This window comes from Schistocerca nitens, chromosome 10, assembly GCF_023898315.1.
Source record: "Schistocerca nitens isolate TAMUIC-IGC-003100 chromosome 10, iqSchNite1.1, whole genome shotgun sequence".
Classification (NCBI taxonomy): Eukaryota; Metazoa; Arthropoda; class Insecta; order Orthoptera; family Acrididae; genus Schistocerca; species Schistocerca nitens.
The window spans coordinates 171,976,155-171,989,707 of record NC_064623.1 but is presented as its reverse complement, the minus strand read 5'-3'; the positions used below and the strand labels follow the sequence as shown (position 1 = coordinate 171,989,707).

Genomic DNA, 13,553 nt, shown 5'->3' with positions numbered 1-13,553 from the left:
TAGGAAGTAGTGCGTGGATGATTGAGAAGTCATTGACGTGGTGTCACCGCCAGACACCACACTTGCTAGGTGGTAGCTTAAATCGGCCGCGGTCCATTAGTACATGTCGGACCCGCGTGTCGCCACTGTGTGATCGTAGACCGAGCGCCACCACACGGCAGGTCTAGTGAGACGGACTAGCACTCGCCCCAGTTGTACGACGACGTTGCTAGCGACTACACTGACGAAGCCTTTCTCTCATTTGCCGAGAGACAGTTAGAATAGCCTTCAGCTAAGTTAATGGCTACGACCTAGCAAGGCGCCATTCACCATTTGTAACGTTGCATGTACCTCAAGATACAGTCTCACTTGTATCATCCAGAATGCTGTATACCAAAGGACAATATAAAAGTTAAGTGTTCTAGTAGCTACGTTCTTTTCTTTATCACATTCATTACGAATCCTGTTCCAGACTTAACGCCAGACGGCGTGAGTTGACGCGTGCCCTTTCGGCTACTTCACTGTGGACTGGCTGCCTTAACAGTCCACTACAATTGACGCAGTAAGACAATGGCTGCTGCGTCGACTAATAGAGTGATACTATGCGGGCGTTAAGGTCCTCCCAGGAAGATGGTGTAAGCCTGTCGCATTGGACAGAGATTATGTTGAAAAATATGGTTTCGTAGCCACTACAGTAAGAAATGATAAAGTATATTGGAATCCTGAATAAAATCAGTCTGCTTTCGGAAACAAAATGTGTTGCTTTCGAGAGGTAGGACGTGTTTCAGACGTGGCAAGTTTACATTCAAAGAGTGTTTGCTTCTGTCCCGTATCGAATACAAGAAGGGTGGGGGTTTACACGTCATACAGATACTGATGATATTCCCAGATCCAAAAGGAAGCTCAATCATTTAATATCCATCAAATGATGAATATCTCCACTGTTTGACAAGTACGGCGCTGGTACTTCATGGTGTATCACTTTCACTTCCATCAGTGTACTTTATGAAGAAGTAGTAAATAAAAATTATACTCAAACTTACCAGCCACCGGCAGAACGGGCCCCAACAACACAAAATTGTTTCCTCCATCTCCCAGAGACGTGTCACGCTGACCACTATGTGTCTCTCATCACGGATTGCTTGATGAACTTTCGTGGTCGAGAGCCCCGTCGCTTCCTTCCCTGGCGGCCTAATCCAAGCTGGATTGCTGCGCTGGATGTGCCTCTCAAGTGCTTCTACACTACTATACTTTATGGGGGTCAGCATACTATTGCATTTAGACACTCCCTTTATGTACATATCTACAATATTCAGCCAGCTTTCCCAGGTGTTGGTGAGACAAAGATCCTGCGTGTTCATCCACTCCCTGAGATTATCGCACAAATTGTCACACATGCGCTCGCAGCAACTTCCATCGGCACCGAGTAACAATTTCAGTTCTGTCTTAATCTTGTCCTTCATTGTTTTCAAATCGCTCTGATTACACAAAAGATAAAAGTGTTGCATAAATTGCTCGTCGCGTTTCAGTGCCTGTTTAACGCCCTTGTCGTTTGGATTCAGCTTGTAGCAACAACCGCCCGAATCCAGAAGTTTCATTCCGGGAACTGTTTCTGGTTCGTGTCTGACAAACATACTCTGTGCGTCGTCGTCTAGGTCAATATTTGTGGACAGTACAAGTGCGTAACTGCCACCATCTAAAGAGTCTCTGATTTTAACGTAAGAGTCGCGGTACGTCCTAAGGCTAAAATCCTTTTTATTCCCCATTAGACTGGATCTGCTTATAGTTGTGCGCTTAGCTGACGTCTTGTATTTCAGTTGTCCGAAGAGGGCCGATACAGTGGAGTCTTCCTCGTCGTTCCAGCAGAGCACAACATCGTCGAACTTGTCAGCCGCGGCATCGTTTGACGAGAGGATGAACTGCAGTCCCTCTCGAAGGCTGCGCAGGAACACCAGGGCCAAAGTGCACTCCTCATAGCGTCCACCCGCTTCTGCACTCAAGTGGTCGGATGCCTTCTCGTATTTCAGCTGGTCTGTCCTGAAACATACAGAAAAAAACCATTGCATCGTTCGGCGTAAATAATGTGTCGAGTTTTTTACGCGAAACTCAGCGGTGTCTTTTGTTCCATATCATGAGAGCCATGGATTAGGACAGTCGAGTTCCAAAAAACATTTGGATCAGTACCACATCAAAACTTGTTGAACAAAGTCCGGCAATTTTCGCTGGTGTCAGGATTTCTTGGTAGGGAACACACACCACGTTTCACTCATGTTGAGAAAAATCCGATCACCTTGAACGACTAGAGACTTGACGTTCCTACACACAGGACAGGTACATTAGTATGTTCTGCGGAAATGATTAGCATTTCAACCACGCCCTCGGGTTCTAGGTGAACATAGATATCGCGGCGCAACAATACCTACCGGTGAAATCTGCCTGCGGTTCTCGTTGTCGCTCCAAACCGAAGGTAATGGATAAGTGCGACTTGAGCAGACGTCCCGGATGCATCGCAGACCCATGCCCGAACCGTATTGTCAAAGCACTGAGTTTGAAAGAGGCCGCATTATTCTCATGAGAAAATGTGATGCATCCATCCAGGGAATTGCCGCTCGCCTGAGGCGAAGTGTTTTGGTAGTGCAACGGGTGAGTGCAGAATTGTTCACGTAATGTAAACACGATATGTGTCAGGTAGCACAACCTTGATCCCCCCCCCCACACACACACACACTAACACGCCCACCTCCCCACACTCCATCGAGAAGATCAACACCTCATCGAAATAGCATTACAGCGTGTTACAAAAAGGTACGGCCAAACTTTCAGGAAACATTCCTGACACACAAATAAAGAAAAGATGTTATGTGGACATGTGTCCGGAAACGATTAATTTCCATGTAAGAGCTCATTTTAGTTTTGTCAGTATGTACCGTACTTCCTCGATTCACCGCTAGTTGGCCCAATTGAAGGAAGGTAATGTTGACTTCGGTGCTTGTGTTGACATGCGACTCATTGCTCTACAGTACTAGCATCAAGCACATCAGTACGTAGCATCAACAGGTTAGTGTTCATGACGAACGTGGTTTTGCAGTCAGTGCAGTCTTTACAAATGCGAAGTTGGCAGATGCCCATTTGATGTATGGATTAGCACGGGGCAATATCCGTGGCGCGGTACCTTTGTATCGACACAGATTTCCAGAACGAAGGTGTCCCGACGTTCGAAGCAATTGATCGGCGTCTTAGGGAGCACGGAACATGCCAGCCTGTGACTCGCGACTGGGGAAGACCTATAACGACGAGGACACCTGCAATGGACGAGGCAATTCTTCGTGCAGTTGACGATAACCCTAATGTCAGCGTCAGAGAAGTTGCTGCTGTACAAGGTAACGTTGACCACGTCACTGTATGCAGAGTGCTACGGGAGAACCAGTTGTTTCCGTACCATGTACAGCGTGTGCAGGCACTATCATCAGCTGATTGGCCTCCACGGGTACACTTCTGCGAATGGTTCATCCAACAATGTGTCAATCCTCATTTCAGTGCAAATGTTCTCTTTACGGATGAGGCTTCATTCCAACGTGATCAAATTGCAAATTTTCACAATCAACATGTGTGGGCTGACGAGAATCCGCACGCAATTGTGCAATCACGTCATCAACACAGATTTTCTGTGAACGTTTGGGCAGGCATTGTTGGTGATGTCTTGATTGGGCCCCATGTTCTTCCACCTACGCTCAATGGAGCACGTTATCATGATTTCATACGGGATACTCTACCTGTACTGCTAGAACATGTGCCTTTACAAGTACGACACAGCATGTGGTTCATGCACGATGGAGCTCCTGCACATTTCAGTCGAAGTGTTCGTAAGCTTCTCAACAACAGATTCGGTGACCGATGGATTGGTAGAGGCGGACCAATTCCATGGCCTCCACGCTCTCCTGACCTCAACCCTCTTGACTTTCATTTATGGGGGGCATTTGAAAGCTCTTGTCCACGCAACCCCGGTACCAAATATAGAGACTCTTCGTGCTCGTTTTGTGGACGGCTGTGGTACAATACGCCATTCTCCTGGGCTGCAACAGCGCATCAGGGATTCCACGCGACGGAGTGTGGATGCATGTATCCTCGCTAACGGAGGACATTTTGAACATTTCCTGTAACAAAGTGTTTGAAGTCACGCTGGTACGTTCTGTTGCTGTTTGTTTCCATTGTGTGTTCCATTCCATGATTAATGTGATTTGAGGAGAAGTAATAAAATGAGCTCTAACATGGAAAGTAAGCGTTTCCGGACACATGTCCACATAACATATTTTCTTTATTTGTGTATGAGGAATGTTTCCTGAAAGTCTGGCCGTACCTTTTTGTAACACCCTGTATACTGATTATAGTGAGAAGTACAAACTGTTGGGAAATGTTTGAAAGCTTCTCACGTAATGACGTGGATTCCGAAACAACCATTGTTTGCCACTGAGCTGCGACAGAAGAGCTTGCCTGAGGTTGGGTGGCAGCCTTGGAAGGTTCCCGGGCCTACTCGCCATACTCTTGAAGTTGCAACTTCCAGGCGTTAATCCCCTACAAGCGGCCGCAAGGGTGCCTTAGCCCCCAAGTGCCAACTTCAGATGGGGCAAGTATCTATTTACCATTGCGTCTACAATAATTCCACCTACTAGTACCCAACGAAACGCGGGAAATTTCGTACCACCTCATAAGAATTTTCGTCCGGCCAATCCTGTGTGTGGCCTCCTCTGCTACACACCATGTGTGTTACGTCAACAAATAACATCATTCGAACTCGATACCATACTAATGAACTGTTTATATGCATTTTTTGGCATATCTGGCAAAGTTTTGCAGTGTTTCCCTCAGTTTTCTTGCTCTGAGACACTCCCACGTTCATCACATTTTTACAACCATGCCATGGCCCCTCTAACGCAGTTCGTGCTGAGAAAAGAAAACTTTGAATTCTTATCTCTTGCTTTCTGGTCTTCGTCTGGTGTTGACTGTGCAGTTCGAAGATGTAAGTGTCCCTATTGCTAAGAGCATGAGATGTTAGTTTCACATTTCTGAGACTGTACTCTGAGTAGCTCGCATTTGACTGGCCCTTTGTGCATCTTGAGTGTGAAGTTCGCTCCACTATTTCGCTTGGTGATTGAAAACTGCCATTTGGTCAGGTGAGGAACCCTGATTTCGTTCTGTTTTCAGTGATTATAACGATGTCAGTCAAAATCCCACATAATTAGCTCCAGTATTTCATGTTAGATTTCTGTGTTTACGTTTCCTAATAGTCACGTTGCACATTCTGCGCTGTTTTTTCGTTTAAATTACAATAAATGTTTGGTAATTGTGATATCGACTTCCATTTATGCAATTCTAGTTTCTAAAGTATCTCCCACGACTAGATGATCCTTATTTAAGGGGACTGATAGGTGAATATGTGTCAAAAAATCGATTTTTTAATTTTTGTCTTACAAAATTCTCGATGGTTTTCTGAACAAAGACAGTGTTATTTCGAGGAAATTGTATCGGAGAAAGCCCAAAAATTAAAGGAATTTAAAAGTGTCTTCACAGATGACACCACCCCCATTTCACGCAAACAGGTCTGTTAAAAACAAAATTTTGTTCACACTTGCTTGTTTTTTATGACTTCTTAATCTATAATGTCTTAGTGACGTAAGGTTATTAGAAAAGTAATTACGTAGTAGGGCTGAAAACCCAAATGAGCGCTTTAACAACTTTATATGGGAATGGTTCCTACAAACTGTCCTGGTCGGCTTAAATACCTTGAAAATAAGTGCCCTGGATGCTCTGCTGTGTTTCAGTGTTGATTCAGTGTCAAGGTTTAAGATACATAATTGATGGGAACGCCTGGTGGACTGAATATGCAAAGAACTTTGATTGCCATTGATCACAGGAGATTCTTCAGAGCAAAGAAATCAGTGTTAGTAGCCACCATAAAAGCCAGAACAGAAGCCGTGTGAAGAAGGAAAGGGAGGGAGAACAACACCAGAAAGAAGTTAAATACCAACCTGGGGTGCGTTAGTGTCATGCTGGTTTGGTGTGGAACCAAGTTCAACTTCAACTTGAATTACCCAGAAGTTCACTTTTTTGAAGTTCTGGCACTCATTGGTTAAAAGTTATTAAAGACAGATATTTCGTACTATCTTAAAACTTGCTTCACTGAAACTAGACTCTTCTCATGACGTAAATGTGGAAATTAATTACTTTTTAAAGAAAAGCTTTAAGCTACTTACAGAATTTTTTATGATCATTATTAAAAAATTTTTAATTATAACTGATGGCAGCAACATCTGTTTAAAAGCCAACTTCAAACATACTTGTGTAAATAACTTACAGAAAAAAATCGAGCTTCTACATTGTTCTTATTTCGAGGTATTTGTACCTATACTATACATGAATAATTAATTTGTTCTATTTCACTTGCAGCACAAAATGCAATTCAGAGAAAAGTGTGAGATCAAAATCGGTGGTTCATACATCAGATTGTTCAAAAACTTCCTTTGAAAGACATTAAGCAACACATGGGTAAAAAACCTTACTCTTTGAGTCCCCTAAACGAATATAATGAAGGTACAGTAAGTTTTTGTTTCAATGTGATTGCGTTATCGTTTTGTTCAGTATCCAAATTATTAGTGGAATGTTGCATAACATACAGAGCTGTGAAATGTGGTGACGAGTGGGTACTGCTCACACATTTTAATTGAGTGTACAAACTAGTTACTATTGCATATCAGTTCCATTCCCTTTGGGAATGTGTTGAATTACTTAAATTATACAGCTATTATTTTAAAAAATCTAAAAGTATCTCTGGTCTACTTGGTCTAATAGAAAAAGTCTACTGAAAACTACCTATTGTATCTGTTTGGTTTTGTTCCAGACACTAGGGCACCAGGATGCCTACAAAATATGTCCAGAAATCAGAACAACAAACGTAGGATCTTGTAGTGATGGCATTGGCCACATTAGACTCACAGTGGTCACTTCGTTCCAACAAGTCAATTTCTTTTTCTCTTAAAATTATGTGGTGTGATGTCTTATAACAAGTGGATTCAAAATGTGTACACTGCAAGCTTTTAAGAACAGCCATGGCTTGATGAAAATTCAGTTTCCCTCAGCGTCGTCTCTTTTCCCCGCATTCCGCTGTCTGTAAGCAAGACACGCCACATTTTTACTTTCATAACTTCGTTTAGTTTTACTAAAAGCATGGGCCAGTAATAGAGCCCAGATTTTGACGAACTGCCAACATGCAAAATATAAGTCATGAAAATGTGTCAGATATGTAAGAAAATACGTAACATCACAAAAAAATTTTACTGCATGGTTAACATGAAATAATAATTCCATTGGAAATCGACTTCTGATTTACACGACAGCTTACCATATGACCTTAATAGGCACTTAAACATACCATAAACACGAAAGGTATATTAAGAAGGCAATTTTATTCTATTTCATTTTTTTTATTTTCAATGTTGTTGTGGTCTTCAGTTCGAAGACTGGTTTGATGCATCTCTCCGTCCTGTGCAAGCCCCTTCATCTATGAATAACTACTACAACCCACATCTTTCTGAATCTGATTAATGTATTCACCTCTTGGTGTCCCTCTATGAATTTTACCCCTAACACTTCCCTCCAATAATAAATTAGTGATCCCTTGATGTCACAGAATTGTTCTATCAACCGACCCCTTATTTTGGTCAAATTGTGCAACAAATTTCTTGTTTTTCCAATTCTATTCGTCACTTCAACATTAGTTACATGATCTAAGTATCCAGTCTTCAGCATTTTTCTGTAGCACCATATTTCGAAAGTTTCTATTGTCTTTTTATCTAAAGTGTTTATCGTTCATGTTTCACTTCCATATATGGCTACACTCCAGGCAAATACCTTCAGAGAAGACTTCCTAACACTTTGTCTATATTCGATGTTAACAAATTTCTCTGCTTTAGAAATGCTTTTCTTGCCATTGCCAGTCTACGTGTTATATCCTCCTACTTTGGCCATTATCATATAGATTCCCAAATAGCAAAATTCATCTACTACTTTCAGTATCTCGTTTCCTAATCTGATCCCCTTACCATCCCCTGATTTAATTCGACTACATTCCATAGTCTTGTTTTGCTTTTTTTGATGTTCAGCTTATATCCTCCTCTCAAAACACCGTCCTTTCTCTTCAACTGATCTTCGAAATCCTTTGCTGTCTCTGACAGAATTACAATGTCACCGGCACACCTGAAGGTGCCGGCCGAAGTGGCCGTGCGGTTAAAGGCGCTGCAGTCTGGAACCGCGAGGGGGACTAATGACCTCAGCAGTTGAGTCCCATAGTGCTCAGAGCCATTTGAACACCTGAAGGTTTTTATTTCTTCTTCCAAAACTTTAGTTCCTACTCCAAATTTTTCTTTGGTTTCGTTTATTGTTTGTTCATTGTACATATTGAACAACATGGGGGACACGCTCCAACCCTATCTCACTCCTTTTCAATCAGTGCTTCGTTTTCACGCGCCTCCACTTTTATAACTGCCGGCTGTTTGAAAGTCTATTCTACGGTAGTAAAAGGAAATTACTAAAAAGTCCGCCTCCACTGAAATTACTGAGATGACCTACCTTGCCTTTCAATCTGAAGCACAATCAATAATCAGCCTTTCAATGTGAAGCACAATGAATAACCAGGTACGTTTCTCAATTATCAGCAGGCATAAAACATCACGATCAGAAAGAATATTTCTGAAGAAGGACTACGATATCTCATCACCACAGAACGTCGATGGCGCAAATTTTAGATGCTCAGATATTCCTGAAGCGTAGCCTGCTAAAGCGACTTTTTCTACCCACATAGGCTTCTGCAGGTAGTAGCAAAAGGCGGGTAGCCTAGATTTCTTGACAAAGGAGCGTCAAACTTATTCACTACTCACAGCCGGATGGCGCCGCTAGAATCAGTGCATTTACCATACTCAACAATTTCTAATAGTTTCTGCAAAGGCAAAGGCAAAGGAAGCCGAAGTTACTGTGAATATGTGCCAGAGCATTTTCAACTTGAATTTCAGTGAAAGTATTGCGTGCCTCACGTATTAAAACTGAAGATGCTCTCGGAAAATTTAGTCATCCTCCCTATCAAATAATCTATGTAAATGCTTTGCGACTTGTACTGAACTTGGTCTGCTTGATTTTCTTACGTAGCGGAAAGTTGTCTGCCATATGTTTCTTGCACACCAGTATTGTATGTGTTACTATGATTTACTTACTTTTCTGAAGACATTTATACAAGTTTAGGTTGTTGTTGTTGTTGTGGCCTTCAGTCGTGAGACTGGTTTCATGCAGCTCTCCATGCTACTCTATTCTGTGCAAGCTTCTTCATCTCCCAGTACCTACTGCAACCTACATCCTTCTGAATCTGTTTAGTGTATTCATCCGTTGGTCTCCCTCTACGATTTTTACCCTCCACGCTGCCCTCGAATGCTAAATTTGTGATCCCCTGATGCCTCAGAACATGTCCTACAAACCGATCCCTTCTTCTAGTCGAGCCACAAACTTCTCTTCTCCCCAATCCTATTCAGTACCTCCTCATTAGTTGTATGATCTACCCATCTAATCTTCAGTATTCTTCTGTAGCACCACATTTCGAAAGCTCCTATTCTCTTCTTGTCCAAACTAGTTATCGTCCATGTTTCACTTCCATACATGGCTACGCTCCATTCAAATACTTTCAGAAACGACTTCCTGACACTTAAATCTATACTCGATGTTAACAAATTTCTCTTCTTCAGAAACGCTTTCCTTGCCATTGCCAGTCCACATTTTATATCCTCTCTACTTCGACCATCATCAGTTATTTTGCTCCCCAAATAGCAAAACTCCTTTACTACTTTCAGTGTCTCATTTCCTAATCTAATTCCCTCATTCCGTTCAACTGCTCTTCCAAGTCCTTTGCTGTCTGACGGAATTACAATGTCATCGGCGAACCTCAAAGTTTTTATTTCTTCTCCATGGATTTTAATACCTACTCCGAATTTTTCTTTTGTTTCCTTTACTGCTTGCTCAATATACAGATTGAATAACATCGTGGATAGGCTACAACCCTGTCTCACTCCCTTCCCAACCACTGCTTCCCTTTCATGCCCCTCGACTCTTATAACTGCCATCTGGTTTCTGTACAAATTGTAAACAGTCTTTCGCTCCCTGTATTTTACCCCTGCCACCTTCAGAATTTGAAAGAGAGTATTCCAGTCAACATTGTCAAAATCTTTCTCTAAGTCTACAAATGCTAGAAACGTAGGTTTGCCTTTCCTTAATCTAGCTTCTAAGATAAGTCGTAGGGTCAGTATTGCCTCACGTGTTCCAATATTTCTACAGAATCCAAACTGATCTTCCCCGATGTCGGCTTTTACCAGTTTTTCCATTCGTCTGTAAAGAATTCTCGTTAGTATTTTGCATCCGTGACTTATTAAACTGATTGTTTGGTAATTTTCACATCTATCACCACTTGCTTTCTTTGGGATTGGAATTAAATATTTAAATTCTATTTTCCTGGCCACTCATTTACCTATTGAAACGATGTGAAATGCACCATTTTTCTTCAGCAACTGATAGCATCTGTTCTGTTTCTCACTGCGACTAACATCGAAGTTAACAGCTATCGCTACGTCCATTGATCAGCCTGAACATTACGACCACCTGCCTAATAGCCGGCATGTCCGCCTTTGGCATAGATAACAGCGGCGACGCGTCGTGCCGTGGAAGAAATGAGGTCTTGCTAGGTCTCTGGACCACATCTGCAAAACACAAGGCACCCAATTCCCGTAAATCCCGAGGAGGGGTGATGAGCTCCGACGCCATGTTCCATCACATCCCAGATGTGTTCGACCGGGTTCAGATCTGGTGAGTTGGGGAGCCAGCACATCAGTCGGAAATTGCCGCTGTGTTCGCCGAGCCAGTCCATCACATTCTTGGCTTTGTGACACGGCGCATTATCTTGCTGGAAAATGCCGCTGCCAACCGGAAACATGATCGTCATGAAGGAGTGTACGTGGTCTGCAACCGGTGTACGATGCTCTTTGGCCGTCACGGAGCCATGGATGCCGACGTGGATTAATAATATATTTTATTAATATTATAATAATTTTATTTTAGAATTTCACAAACTCTGGTGACTCTGGTGACGGTCACATCCATCTCTGTACACTAAGGAACCTTTAGTCCCTGCGGCTAGGGTGCACAGTCCCACCGGGAGGACAAAATGTCTGCAACATTTTTTATACCTTACCAACTGTGTTACCCCGAGACATAGAAGCAGAAGGCTAACCTGAACTCCACTCTTCACAATTAAGCATCAGTTTCTTCCTCCTTTCAGAAGTCTGTATGTTATGCAAGTGTCTATGTCAGAAGTGTGGTGTCACCGCCAGACACCACACTTGCTAGGTGGTAGCCTTTAAATCGGCCGCGGTCCGCTAGTATACGTCGGACCCGCGTGTCGCCACTGTCAGTGATTGCAGACCGAGCGCCGCCACACGGCAGGTCTAGAGAGACGTCCTCGCACTCGCCCCAGTTGTACAGCCGTCTTTGCTAGCGACGCTACACTGACAAATACGCTCTCATTTGCCGAGACGATAGTTAGCATAGCCTTCAGCTACGTCATTTGCTACGACCTAGCAAGACGCCATATTCAATTGATATTTATTATATGAAGCATGTATCATAAAGTGCGATGTTCTACAATTGTGGATTAAAGTTAAGTATTCCAAGAACTACGTTCTTTTCTTTATAGGATAATTACTTTACCTTGTTCCAGACCTCACGCCAATCTGCGTGAGCTAAAAGCGTGCATTTCGGCCTCCTCTAGCAACACGGTGTTGGCTCTTCTGTCAACACTTCAAGAAGCACAAGCAGAAATAATGCACCACACGAACGAATAGTCCATAACTCTTGTACAAAGTTTTTTTTTTCCATTATACACATTTATATTAGCACTATCGGTGATTGCAGGCAACTTGTCAGTTTTTCCACACTGGAGAATAATTTTTCAAACGAATTGGCCTTTCTATTTCATAAACAAAATGAATTTTGCTGAATTGACAGGAGGGGCGCTGAAAGGTAAATGAGGAGAGATGAAACAGCAGGTAATGGTCCTCAGTGTCGAGTGAACATTTGCGTGTTATGTTTCTTTTTTTTTTTTAAGTTTTCTCTATTCTGATAGTGTAGTGCGAAGTGCAGTTATGTTTCTACTGGTCAGTTTCTTATTATACAATTCATCGAGAACTGATGGTCAAACTTTATTTTAAAAAATTTTTTCTCTGCGGCAAATTGTGTTTGACAATGAGCTGCACTTATTTGTAAAAACCCTTTAATGAAACTGAAGTGGGTAATAACTCTTGTAATTCTGTGTCGTTTGGAGAAGAACTCAAAATGGAAATATTGTTAGTCGTACGCTTAAAAATTTGCTCTCGGACGGAACGGTCTGCAACGAAATTTTAAGTTCTTGCATACGTAAGCTCTCCGAACTGCTACATCCGTCAAATACGCGTTTCCGAAGCGCGGATGGTTTTGCCCGTTTGGCGAGATTCGTGAAAAGTTTACTGGACCGGGGAGAAGTGACGAGAAAGCCATCGCAAATGTTCACTCCGTGCAGTGCGATTCGAGTGGATGGTGGAGGCGGTCGTCCGTCTACTGTATGACGCAGCACTTGCACTTGCACTTTTTGGGCTTCGTCTTCCCCAGAGCATAATGGAGCAGCCACCAGCTTGTCTCCGTCTCGCAGTACAGGTGTCAAGGGGCTGTTCCCCTTGAAGACGACGGATTCGCGCCGTCCCATCAGCATGGTAAAGAAGGGACCGTGATCCATCAGACCGTGCAAAACTCTGTCACTGTGTCAACATCCAGTGCCAATGGTCAAGTGCCCATTTCAGTTGCAGTTGCTGATGTCGTGGTGTTAACTCTGGCACACGCACGGGTCGTCGGCTGTAGAGGCCCATCCTCAGGAGCGTTCGGTGCCCTCTGTGTTCACACACAGTCGTACTCTGTCCAGCATTAAACTCTCATGTTATAGTTCAATTCTTTTATCTTGGCAAATCGCGCACGCCCGCTCAGAGGCGGGAGATTGATGCGCTGCCACTTGCAAACGACGCACGCGTAAAGAGAAGCAGCGCCGTAGTACAGTATAGTTCGCAAACTTACGTTTAGGTGGGAGCGCGCAGTTTATGAAGTAAAGCCACCACGGCCGCATTAACCCTTTCGCTGCTACAGAGACGTGCATCCCGCATTCCGCGCTGTGCGCCATTTTGTCATCACTGCACTGCTCGCCTGTGCAGACACATGGCGTTCCGACTGCTTTGACACACTTATCATTTGATTTCACAAAAACTACTTGGCCCAAAAATTTGATTTTTACACATCTTCTTGACTGATACCTTTCCCCCATAAATAATTTAATGTTGTTTCGATGTTCAGCGTAGTTATTGTGCAGCATTAAATGTAGTAAACCATTGCACGAAGTTTTGAAGAGTTTGCAGAGGTAAAAGTCCGTAGCTTATACTTTCCGTATGGTCGATTTTAGTTGCCACAAT

The 13,553-nt window shown here is 43.0% G+C and overlaps 1 protein-coding gene across 1 annotated transcript in view; it reads right to left on the bottom strand.

Moving 5' to 3' along the window:
- Positions 1 to 1,425: 1,425 nt before the first annotated feature.
- LOC126209969 (uncharacterized) overlaps positions 1,426 to 13,553 on the bottom strand; it is a 36,909-nt gene continuing 24,781 nt past the window's right edge. Inside the window, exons 3-4 of the mRNA XM_049939081.1 lie at positions 1,616 to 2,016; positions 1,426 to 1,457 (exon numbers count right to left, since the gene is read on the bottom strand). Of these exons, the coding sequence (XP_049795038.1) occupies positions 1,426 to 1,457; positions 1,616 to 2,016 (433 nt within the window). The remainder of the gene's footprint in view (positions 1,458 to 1,615; positions 2,017 to 13,553) is intronic.